The sequence below is a fragment of the Hordeum vulgare genome, chromosome 3H (assembly GCF_904849725.1).
Source record: "Hordeum vulgare subsp. vulgare chromosome 3H, MorexV3_pseudomolecules_assembly, whole genome shotgun sequence".
Taxonomy (NCBI): Eukaryota; Viridiplantae; Streptophyta; class Magnoliopsida; order Poales; family Poaceae; genus Hordeum; species Hordeum vulgare.
The window spans coordinates 535,745,112-535,757,658 of NC_058520.1; the positions used below are offsets into that span (position 1 = coordinate 535,745,112).

General features: G+C 38.3%; 1 protein-coding gene across 2 annotated transcripts; it reads right to left on the minus strand.

The window, feature by feature from the left end:
* Positions 1-248: 248 nt before the first annotated feature.
* LOC123444783 (DNA repair protein XRCC2 homolog) lies at positions 249-7,180 on the minus strand. Of its 2 annotated transcripts, XM_045121624.1 has the most exons (12): positions 6,803-7,173; positions 6,088-6,235; positions 5,558-5,706; positions 4,833-4,903; positions 4,552-4,608; positions 3,507-3,647; positions 2,005-2,110; positions 1,770-1,806; positions 1,478-1,587; positions 1,228-1,364; positions 888-975; positions 250-786 (listed from the first exon to the last, which is right to left on the minus strand). In XM_045121624.1, the coding sequence occupies exons 1-10, from the start codon at positions 7,001-7,003 to the stop codon at positions 1,341-1,343; spliced, it is 1,044 nt and encodes a 347-aa protein (XP_044977559.1). In that variant the 5' UTR covers positions 7,004-7,173; the 3' UTR covers positions 250-786; positions 888-975; positions 1,228-1,340. The 2 variants fall into 2 exon arrangements, with proteins under 2 accessions (XP_044977560.1, XP_044977559.1); XM_045121625.1 differs by lacking the exon at positions 1,770-1,806 and having other exon boundaries at positions 249-786; positions 6,803-7,180.
* Positions 7,181-12,547: the final 5,367 nt, after the last annotated feature.

Below are 12,547 nucleotides of genomic sequence, written 5' to 3' on the forward strand. Positions count from 1 at the left end.
ATTTCACTTTCGCCAGCAGTCCAGCACAATTCTAGTGCTACATCATGTGATGCTATGCTGTACTAGAATAACAACAGTTCATAAAGAAAACTGGGCGAAATGCTATAGCGGCTGAGAAATGACAAGCGACATTCCGACAACGATCAGTGCGTATCTTCCTAGGAATGAACAAGAAACACCAGCTGGAGACACAAGAATCTTCGAGGGAATCCAAACCGATTAAGTACGATTAATCAGACAGCTAGAAGCTTGGGTAGAGAACTCAGCAGACCAAATTTATGTGGGAAACATGCAAAGATCACAGCACCGAATGAGATGTTTTTTGGCAACAAGGTTTCTCATAGCGCTGGGCGGCGTGATGAACAAAAGCACAATGGGCTGGTGATATATTAGTACATAAATAATAGTTTCGACCTAGGCTGAAAACTCGGTGATGACAACCAGCCAAACAGTTGGCCTTGGACAAATCAACAAGCTGAATTTAGACCCTATTTATGTCCAACGCGGATCTTATCCCCATGTCCTATAAACTCAAGTCCCCCGGTTTCTGGGGCTCAGACGAGTCCTTTTTTCTGGGGCTCAGACGAGTCCTAAACTACATGAATCTGTAAAATCCCTAGGAACAGAGGAAGCGACATGTGTGATGGCACCATCAGGGTTGCTCGAATATGGACTGCTACATGACTAGGAAGGTCATACCCGCTGAATCACTGGCAGCTCTTGAGCATATCATCTTGGGTTCTCCATCTCAACTTCTGATGTTAACTTAAACAGCAAGTGTACTGCCTAATAGCCATAGAAAAAATAAATGTCATGAACTTCAGAAAAATTCGAACAGACATTTGAATGACATCAGTACAAGGACAATATAGAGAAGCAAGACTTACTTTTCCCAGGAACAATGTAAATTATAATGTTAGGTCCCATCATGTGATCATGCCGTGCAAAATATCGAAAGGCAGCACAAACAGTTACCTGATCAAAAATATTATCACATTCAGGATTTAAAAATGTGACTTCTTCTGTTAATAGTGTAAACAATGATGTTCTGTCAATCTATGCTTGGGTTTTAGTGTCTCTTGCAACAACCAACAAAGTATGAGTGTATGATTAGATCATGGTAATTGTGCAATCAGTCAGAGGAAAACAGCAACCTTCAAATGGATATCCCTGTTGCTTTAGGGTTCTGTGCCATATAATACCAGAGAACCAAGATAGAGATATTACCTAAGTTGCTTTAGGCTAAGCATTTCCCATACATACATTTATCACAGATCACAACAGTTCTGTCAGGAGGTCAGACAAGTCATGCTATCTGCCAGCACAGAAACTGATAGGCTTCAATGTATAAGGCCAACACCATCCTAGTCGTTGGAAAGGAATCATCTTAGCTAAAACAAACTTACAAACATGGAAGTTTGCCAAATTGATAAGGAAAATTAGAAAGAAGAAAGGAAAATAAGACTCAGGAGCTTACATCCTTGATATAAAACTTCTCTTTTGAGTTCAGGAAAGGCTGCACCCACTCACAAGTATGTACAGAAAGCATTTCATTTTCCTGCTCAGAGAAAAAAACTGCTTCTTGTGCTGTAAAGGACAATCCAATAAGTTTGCAGTAATAATTAGATGATTTATAATATAAGTGACACTGGAGGGGGGGAAACCCTCCACCCCCAGCGTGTCCTTAAAGAGGTCGTGAGGGTCGAACCCTGCTGGCTAGGGACCAACTTGCTACACTAAATGAATCATAGAGAAGTGCATTTACCAACCTAAGTCTTGCAACTTTATCCTGTGCGTAACAAATGTCTGTAAAACACAAATTTAGAAAGCTTTTAGACCCATTATGTATTTACCATTATTCATAGATTAGTAGAGATCGCCTAGCAACATAAAGATGTGTGCATGGCAAAGAATGAAAAGTAACTGAAGCTAACTGGTAATTTGTTGAAGAATTTATTTTATGACATCAAACTAGCTTTTTAGTGAGGAAAAGATGGAACGGACCTGCCATGCAGATGGCATGTATTCACGACATGAACCATTTCTTTCTTCTTCCCGTTTCGGATATCTCAAAGCTGTTGAATCCTCTGACATGTATTTTGAAGAACCCCTAAATACCATTAAAGAGACAATATATTTCAGGCTTCCTAGCAATGCGAGGCAGCAAAACGTGTTGATATTTACCATAGAAATTCATAGTACCTAGCAACAAAACATTTAATAGCATGGGTCATCACATGAAATAAACTCTGCTAATTGAAACAGTGCTCCCAACTTAAATGGAAAGGTTTAGGGCCAGTTCTTTTGGGGCTTATGGCTGGCTGTGGAAATAAGCTGCCCCCTCCCTGGCTTATTCAAGAAGCCCAACCTAAATAGATTGGGCCCAGATAGTACAGTTTTAGCGTTCTATGATGGGAATAAATTTAGGCTTAGGTGAGTGGTCTGGGTATTTGGCCCAACTAGCACCCCTTCATCATATGGATAGGAGTAACGACAGATGTTGCCAAGATGGCGGATTCAAGCATATTGTTGTAATACTTTGTAAGGTCCTCGAGAATAATCAATAAAGTGGCCGCATGCATCTTCCAGATGCAGAGGTCGGGGGTCATCCTCTTTTTCTAAAAAAAACAAATATAGGGAAAATACTAAAATTTTGATCACTATTTACAAATTTCAGCTTCGCAATTCATTAGGTCCTGGCGACTCACGATTAAGAAAGCACAACAGAAAGCACATTCTACTATCATAGCAGACATGGAATGGGTCATAAGCCAAGAGGTGGTCATGACTCAAAAAATTGTTGAATGTGTGGATGGGGTAGCTCAAATTATAGATTCTGAGAAGTGGAAAAGGCACTAAAGTTGTCCTGGAAGCAATAATTTTACTTAAATGTTTTGATACTGATAAGGAGCTACTCAAAAGAGAAATTTTATATGAAGGGACTACTCAACAGAGTGCAGTACATTGAAATACCTAATTCAACATGTTGGTGATACACTGATCGTGGATGGAGTATGATTCTGTGATTATGTACCGCAACATGTTGAATTAGGTAAAAAAGTTAAGGTGAGCAAACTGAAACCACGATCAGTGTATCACCGGCTGCCAGTAAAGAGTGCCTATTTTGCTCCGTTTTTCCATATTAAAGCCATAGCAATGGTTTAGAACATGAATCGACTTACCATACTTCATTACTGCATTCCAAGATCCAAACACTACAAAAAGGATTTTCATTTACGCGAAACAGTACTCTTGTACTGCATATATCCATAAATCTATAGAAAGAGTTTTGACTGTTCAGTACAAGAAAACATATAATCTTAATATTCTATAATCTCAAGTTATCTAAGAAGTTCAACCTCTGCAAATGATCAACGAGATTCAAGCTGATTTGGTCAGTCCTAGCATCCAACATATACATTTACACAACAGCGGCAAAAATAGATTGCACATTCTTTAAGTCTCAAGTTGCTAACAGTGTTTAGTGATAACAGATCATGGATTACCTTTGGAAGTCGTTTGATGTTGTGATTCCTTCACCATAAATAGGTGCCTTTGTGACCAACACCAAAATAGGTTGAAGTTGCAAAAACTTGTGTATCTCCTGGATAACAGTTTCAGTGATACTCTGAAATGATAGAGCTTTCCTGCAAAGACAGGTGTGAAAAGTCTGGTCAAGAAGCAGAGAGGTATTACTAAGGGAGTGCTCAAGCATGGAAATGAGAAAAGGGATTATTTCAGTCAAAATGGAATTTGGTGTTCTTTCCTGCATACAGACATGATTCCTGATAAATGCATGAAGCACTGAGGCACCATTGCGCTAGCAAACTGCATATCCGTAATTAATTGAACCAGCTATTATCCTGTTTTTTACACCCATAATGCACTTCTAAGACAAGTGTTAATACGCTGGAAATTTCTGGATTTGAAAAAATTGGGGATGTTTCCAGCACCGACTTTCTGACTTGGTTCATAACTCATAAGCACCATGATTACTATATATCTGTATTCTGGCAATCTACATTGTTGGCATCATTCCACTAGTTGCCTAGTTGGTCATCGAAATGAAAATCAAACGTACATTCTATTATACTCATCATGATGCTTTCTTTGTGGCTTTCTGCATTGATGATGCTTCTGATATTAGTTAAAATATATATTTTATTTTAACTATTACAGCTTAACTGTTAGCTAACTGAATCTGCTAACTTGTTGATGTGTATATACCATGCTGTGACTGTTGATTTTATGGTTAATTCCTATATGCCGCACAGTATGAGAGTGACTAATTTCATGTGACATTCTACTCTTCGGTAGCATATATGTGAGATTAAAAAAAAACTGCAGTATGTGAGATAATTCCTTATACCAAAGTAGAGATAAAGCCTTTTCTAATAGTCACATGTATACAATGACTTCCGCGTAATACATGAAGCAATAACCAAATAAAGTATGCATGCCGAAGCCGAACCAACTGTTACTGAAGATATGCACATAATAAGATTAGGAGGCTATGAAACTAGTATTGCATGTAATGTTTGTTGTGATCACCCTTTACTCTCTCTAGTAGGTTGAAGAGCCCGATCTATCCAGTAGAATGCGCCAATGCTGTAAAAGGGGATATGTTACAGAAAACAATTAGCCAGTAGCATGATTGAAAAATACAGAAAAGAAGTGGATAAGCAAACACTATGGTTCTGCAGGAATGGAGCATAATTTGGTGATAACGATTTAAAGTATACAAGGAGAAGCATCACTTTGATACAGTAGCTATAGCTTCAATTGACCAGGTAAAACAAAACAGGATAAATTCTAGGAAGCCAGCAACATACCTGTCTAACATAAGGAAATATACACTAATACCAAAAACTTCGCTCCTTGCTTCAGATTGAAATTTTAGACTCTGTGAAGTTACCAACCAGATATAAGAAATACATCGAGCTTACATAAATATGAAGATATAGCTTATATATGTATGGTATACCCCCTAGACTGTTGCAAGAGACAGGCATAAGTGTCTTGTTCGTAACTTATCCCACACATAGCACCCAATCACTTTCTCTGTGTTTTCTTCACTCTTACAAGTATCAAACACCTACATGATGATCCTAAATATGGTGTGTTCTCATGTTGTACACACCACATATATTATTTGTCAGATGGTAATGATGTATGCTTATTCCCAAATGTGTGTCTTGCTACTCGTCCAAGTTCTATCATTATCACCATTTCAGCCAACATCCAATGGACTAAAAGGGTACCGAAAAACAAAATTACATGAAAGTTGTACGGCTGGGAAGCTAATGGAAATGACAAAATCTACATAATTTTCTCTATCTAGAAATAGAACCTTTGGCCACATCACAATAATGCAACATGTATAAACAAAATAATTTAACTAGCTATTTCAAATGGTCTATGGGTCATCCATAGCTTATTTATATGTTTGAATTAATTTCTAAATCAAGTAAACCAGGAACAAACAACAAAGATATGAACACATCACAAGAGTAATATCGTGCTCAGGTGTATATGTCACAAAACATATAGAACTTGCCTTCAAAGCATCTATAAGTTCAGAACTATTGTAACAACGGACATACAGAAAACGCTTCATGCAATCAGAAAACAGTGTACTTTCAAGCGAATGGAATTCATCTTTTGAGCCATCAATTTCAAATTCTTCATTTGTTGGATGCACTGAACCTGCAAAATATAAGGAAAATGAAGACATTAAGAATGAGAAATCAATTACATAATAGTACCATTTATAGCACATCTCTGCTCCATGAAGACTGGACAGTATGTAATGTACATTATGAGCACAGAGGCTAGAAGCAACGGCACAAAATCCAACAACCAAGCCACTGGTAATACAACAGAGAAACAATACCCATTAATCCAGTTCTACTCCAACCCCATGGGCAAAAAAAGCATGGGCAGTCAATTCACTGTACACACTATTATAGGCACCATACATATTATTTTTTGGTGAGGAAAGATTTCTATATTTTAGCTTGATCTAAATTGGATAAGCATCAAATTGACAAACTATAAAGCAAATTTAAAAATTTAAGTACAATGTACCACAACCCGCCGCAATGCGCTTCCTCAGGATCTGAGCCAGACGCAGCACATCAAAACGGCAGTCCAAGTCAATGTACATGACTGCTTTTCCCAGGCCACCGAAATGGACACCTTCCCACTCCTTTGGTAGTATGCACTGCACTGCAGACTAACATACCAGCAATCACACACTGAGCTGAGATATTCCTTGCTGATCACAACATTTTGCATCATTTCATATGAAAAAAATCAGGTGTTAAAACAGCACTGATTTAATCCACATTTGCATGTAACAAACACTGAAAGATTGCAGGTGTGCTAGTCCCAAGCGTATGAAGCACTGAAGGTATTGGTTCTTCCTTTTCCGCATGCCGCCAATATATTTCACCAATGCCATGAACTTGTTTAATCTATACATATTGCCCTGGAGTCCCCGCTTCATATGTATCACACTTATGTTACAGTATAAGTTACATTCTGAAGTCCGATCTGATATTATAGATGCAGATTGCCCCTATGTTTACACGACTTCATAAACACTCCTATCAATCAAAGCTTGCGGTGAACTGCTACTCCCTCTGATCGGAATTAAAAGCTGCGTCAATTAATTCAATTCGGATCGGATGCAGTATTTCCAACCATAGATATGAACTCCTGCAAGTGCGCAGTGTACTACCCTGTGGCGCTATATGCAAAAATTTCTTTGGGGAAAAACGGTAGTAGTGGTTTCGTTTACCATGAGGAGCAGCTGGGACTTGCCGGAACCGGACGGGCCAGCGATCTCAACGACGTTGCCCGGGCGGAGCGGCGCGCGGTGGAGCGGCGGCGGGAGGAGGATCGGGGGCCGCGTGGAGAGGGAGCGGGAGAGGAAGGCGGCCGCCGTCTCGTCCACGGAGAGCCAGTCGCGGGGCCGCACCCCTTCTGCCTCCCCAACCATGGCTAGGGTTCTGGAGCTCTGCCTCCCCTCCTTTCCACGGGATTTTTGGGTGCTCGGCTAGATCGAGTTTGGCGCCCGTGGCTCTGTGAGTTTTGTGTTTGCGCGCGCTAGCCGATCTAGGGGGGCAGTACAGGAGGGGGGCGGAGGGCGCGCTTCCATGGCTGCCTCCCCGAAATTTTGCATCAACGAAATTTCAAAAACAAAACTGATTTTTACAAGTTTAGAAAAAACCATGAACTTCATACATAGGGAGGCAAGCATAGAAATGCTTTTAAAGTGAAGTAATAATGATAGATGCAGACAGAAGTCGGTCTATTTGTTTATGGACATGATGCATATATACACATGATCATTCCCGTGAATATCGCATAACTATCTAACTATCTTTTTCTGTCAATTGTTCAATAGTAATTTGTTTACCAACCGTATGCTATTTTTCATCAGGGATGCTATTAGAGAAAGATATGGCCCCCGGGTCTATTCACAATATATTGTAGAACATTCATTACCTTGATTCCATCTACTTTTTTTATTTTATCTTGCTATCTATAATTATCTACACACCTTACTTGCTTGCAAATAACAAGACAAGAGGATTCACAACCCTCTTGTCCGCGTTGAGTGCAAATTGCTTGTTTTTTGTGTGCAGCCATTGAAGACAGTTGTGGTTGATATTCATATATTGGCTCGATAAACCTTGGTTTCATAACCGAGGTAAATACTTACCCATATTGTGTTGTGATAACCCGTTCCTTTTCACCGAAAACCCAAGGCATATCACCAATACCACCAAGGATTTCTGACACAGTTGTCGGGGAATATCATCACCAACTAGCAAGTAACTCCACACGAAATTTCATTCACTTGTTCCTATTTTTATTTTCTAGTATATTTACTTTGTCTCATAAAAAAATAAAAATACAAAATTATTCATCTTTGCTTGTTTTGCTTCTCACTAGACCGCATCTCCCTAGCAACGGCACCAGAAATCCTTCTTGATACTTTTAAGCTTGTGTTGGTTTTTCCTTGAAAAGAAAAGGGTGATGCAGCAAAGTAGATAAGTATTTTCCTCACTTTGTTAAGAACCAAGGTATCAATCCAGTGTGAGGAACAAGCAAGGCTCCAATCTTAGCACTTATACAAACAATCAAACACTTCCACCCAACACTAAAAAGGGGTTATCAATCCCTTCACGGTTATTTGCAAGGATGAGATCTGATAGATATAGATATAAAAGATTGCTAGAACTAAAAGTAAAACAAAAGTAAATAAATGGCAACAATATTTTTTTGGTATTTTTGGTTTATAGATATGAAAGTATAATATGGAAAATAGATCCGGGGGACATACGTTTCACTAGAGGCTTCTCTCGCGAAGGAAAATAATACGGTGGGTGAACAAATTACTCTCGAGCAATTGATAGAAAAATGAAAAATTATGAAGATATACAAGGCAATGATTATGCATATAGGCATCACGTCCATGTCAAGTAGACCGAAACGATTCTGCATCTACTATTATTACTCCACACATCGGCCGACTCTTGCCTGCATCTAGAGTATTAAGTTCATGAAGAACAGAGTAACGCATTAGGTAAGATGACATGATGTAGAGGGATAAACTCAAGCAATATGATGAAAACCTCATATTTTTATCCTCGATGGCAACAATGCAATACGTGTCTTGCTACCCCTACTTTGTCACTGGGTGAGGACACCGCAAGATTGAACCAAAAACTAAGCACTTCTCTCATTGCAAAAATTACCAATCTAGTTGGTCAAACCAAACCAATAACTCGAAGAGACCTGCTAAAATATGAAATCATGCATATAAGAATTCAGAGAAGATTCAAATAATATTCATAGATAATTTGAATATAAACCCACAATTCATCGGATCTCGACAAACACACCGCAAAAAAGTATTACACCGGATAGATCTCCATGAAGATAATGAAGAACATGGTATTGAAGAACAAAGAGAGAGAGAGAAGAAACCATATAGCTACTAGCTATGGACCCGTAGGTCTATGGTGAACTACTCATGCATCATCGGAGGGGCAATGGAGTTGATGTAGATGCCCTCCGTGATCGATTCCCTCTCCGACAGATTACCGAAAAAGGCTCTCAGATTGGATCTCGCGGGAACAGAGGCTCCCGACGGCGGAAAAGTATTTGTTGTCTCTTTCTGGTATTGGGGGAATATTTCGGAATTTATAGGACGAAGATTAGGGTTAGGAGGCCCACAAGCCAGGGGCACCCCCCTAGGGCGCGCCCTACAGGCTTGTCGTCTCCCGGCAGGTCCCCTCCCCCTTCTCCAAGTCTGACATGTTTCTTCTGGTCCAAGAAAAATCATTTCGGAGATTTTATTCCGTTTGGACTCCGTTTAATATTCCTTATCTGCAATACTCAAAAACATGGAAAAACAGAAACTGACACTAGCCTCTAGGTTAATAGGTTAGTCCCAAAAATAATATAAAATAGCATATTAATGCATATAAAACATCCAAAACAGATAATATAATAGCATGGAACAATCAAAAATTATAGATACGTTAGAGACGTATCAAACATCCCCGGGCTTAATTCCTGCTCAAGTAGGTAAATGATAAAAAGAGAAGTTTTGATGTGGAATGCTACCTAACATATTTATCCATGTAATATTCTTTATTGTGGCATGAATATTCAGATCTATAAGATTCAAAACAAAAGTATAATATTGACATAAAAACAATAATACTTCAAGCATACTAACAAGGCAAATGTGTCATTTCGAAATAACATGGTCTTAGAAAGTTAACCCTCAAAATCATATGGTCTGGCTATGCTCCATCTTCCCCACACGAAGTATCTAAATCATGCACAACCCTGATGAAAGTCAAGCAATTGTTTCACACTTTTTAAGTTCTCAAACATTTTCAACTGTCACGCAATACATGAGTGTGAGTCATGGATATAGCACTATAGGTGAAATAGAATATGGTGGAGGTTGCAAAAAGAAAGAGGAGAAGATAGTCTCACATCAACTAGGCGTATCAATAGGCTATGGAGATGCCCATCAATAGATATCAATGTGAGTGAGTAGGGATTGTCGTGCAACAAATGCACTAGAGCTATAAGTGTATGGAAGCTCAAAAAGGAAACTAAGTGGTTGTGCAAAAGATGAAATTCCACTAGTTATATGGAAGTGACAAAATAGGAGACTCTCTATGAAGAACATGGTGCTAGTTTAAAGCACAAGTGTGGAAAAAGATAGTATCATTGTCCCTTCTCTCTTTCTTTCATTTTTTTGGTGGGCATCTTTGGCCTCTTTTATTTTTTATGGGCTTCGCTGGCCTCTTTTATTTTTTTGTAAAGTTCGGAGACTCATCCCAACTTGTGAGGGAATCATAGCTTCCATCATCCTTTTATCACACGGGACAATGCTCTAATAATGCAAATCATCACATGTTTATTTACTTACAACTCAAAGATTACTACTCGATATCTAGAACAAAATATGACTCTATAAGAAATATGGAAGTGATGGTGCGTGTCATAAAAAAACGGGATGGTGGTGTTGCATGGCAATATATCTCGAAATGGCTATAAAAATGCCATAATAGTAGGTATGGTGGTTGTTTTGACGAAAGTATATGGTGGCTGTTTTGAGGAAGGTGGGTTTCATTTACCGGCGAAAGTTGCACGGTAATAGAGAGGCTAGCAAAGGTGGAAGGATGAGAGTGCGTATAATCCATGTACTCAACATTAGCCATAAAGAGCTCACATACTTACTGCAAAAGCCTATTAGTTATTGAAGCAAAGTATTAGACGCATGCTCCTAGGGGAAGGGTTGGTAGGAGTTAACCATCGTGCGATCCCGACTTCCACACAAAGGTTGACAATCATTAAACAAATCATGCTCCGACTTCATCACATAACGGTTCACCATACGTCAATGCTACGGGAATCACAAGCTTTAACACAAGTATTTCTTCCAATTCACAATTACTTACTAGAGTGACTCTCATATTACCATCTTCATATCTCAAAACTATATTCAAGGAATCAAACTTCTCATCATATTCAATGCACTTAATATGAAAGGTTTTATTGTATCCCTCTTGGATGTCCATTATATTAGGACTAAATTCATAACCTAAACAAATTACCATGCTATTTAAAAGGCTCTCAAAATAATATAAGTGAGGTACGAGAGTTTAATAATTTATATAAAATAAAACACCGTCGTTCTCTAAAATACATAAGTGAAGCACTATAGCAACATTGCCTAGCTCAAAAGATATAAGTGAAGCACATAGAGTATTCTAATAAATTCACGATTCAGCGTGTCTCTCTCAAATGGTGTTTGCATCAAGGATGATTGTGGCAAACTAAAAAGTAAATACTCATATCATACAAGACGCTCCAAGCAAAACACATATCATGTGGTGAATAAAAATATAACCTCAAGTAAATTTACCAATGGATTGAAGACGAAAGAGGGGATGCCTTCCGGGGCATCCCCAAGCTTAGGATCTTTGGTATCCTTGAATATGGCCTGGGGTGCCTTGGGAATACCCAATCTTAGGCTCTTGTCACTCCTTATTCCATAATCCATCAAATCTTTACCCAAAACTTGAAAACTTCACAACACAAAACTCAACAGAAAACTCATGAGATCCGTTAGTATAAGAAAAATAAGTCACCACCTCAGGTACTGTTGTGAACTTATTATTTATTTATATTGGTGTAATATTCACTGTTCAAATTCTCCATGGTTCGTACCCCCCGATACAACCGATAGATTCAACAAAATAAGCAAACAACACAAAGCAAACAGAATCTGTCAAAAACAGAACAATCTGTAGCAATCTATAAACTTCGAATACTTATGTAACTTCAAAAATTCTAAAACATTAGGAAAATCAGGGAAATTTGTATATAAATCTTGTGTAAAAAATTCAGATCAAAAGCATGTTCGAGTGAATTTACAAAATTCCTGGGCTGAGAGCGAAAGTTTCTGTTTTTCAGCAAAATCAACTTGCAAACACCGTAGACCATCCCAAAGGTCTTACTTGGCACAAACACTAATTAAAACAACAAAACAAAATTATTATAGAGATAATAATGTGTGCATCACTAAAAAACAGAAGCAAAAAAACAAAAGCATAAAAAATAAAATTGGGTTGCCTCCCAACAAGCGCTATTGTTTAACGCCCCTAGCTAGGTATAACGATTTCAATGATGCTCGCATAAAGGTAAAGAACTGAAACATAAAAAGAGCATCATGAATCACATGGCAAGCATATTTAAGTCTAACCCACTTCCTATGCATAGGTATGTTGTGAGCAAACAAATTACATGAACAAGAATCAATTAGCATAGGAAGGGAAAACAAGTATAACTTCAAAATTTCCAACACATAGAGAAGAAACCTGATATTATTGCAATATGTAAAAGCATATGTTCCTCTATCATAGTATTTTTCAGTAGCATCATGAATAAATTCAAAAGTATATCTATCACATAAATCATTATTTTCATGATCCACATGCATAAAAGT

What these genes read in the sequence shown, in the direction of transcription:
- LOC123444783 (XM_045121624.1), bottom strand. Translation starts at nt 7,003, where the DNA reads ATGGTTGGGGAGGCAGAAGGGGTGCGGCCCCGCGACTGGCTCTCCGTG. An exon ending in TATTTCCTTATGTTAGACAG is followed by an intron (nt 4,609 to 4,832) that starts GTATGTTGCTGG and finishes CCCCTTTTACAG; the next exon opens with CATTGGCGCATTCTACTGGA. An exon ending in AGAAGTTTTATATCAAGGAT is followed by an intron (nt 1,365 to 1,477) that starts GTAAGCTCCTGA and finishes TCCAACGACTAG; the next exon opens with GATGGTGTTGGCCTTATACA.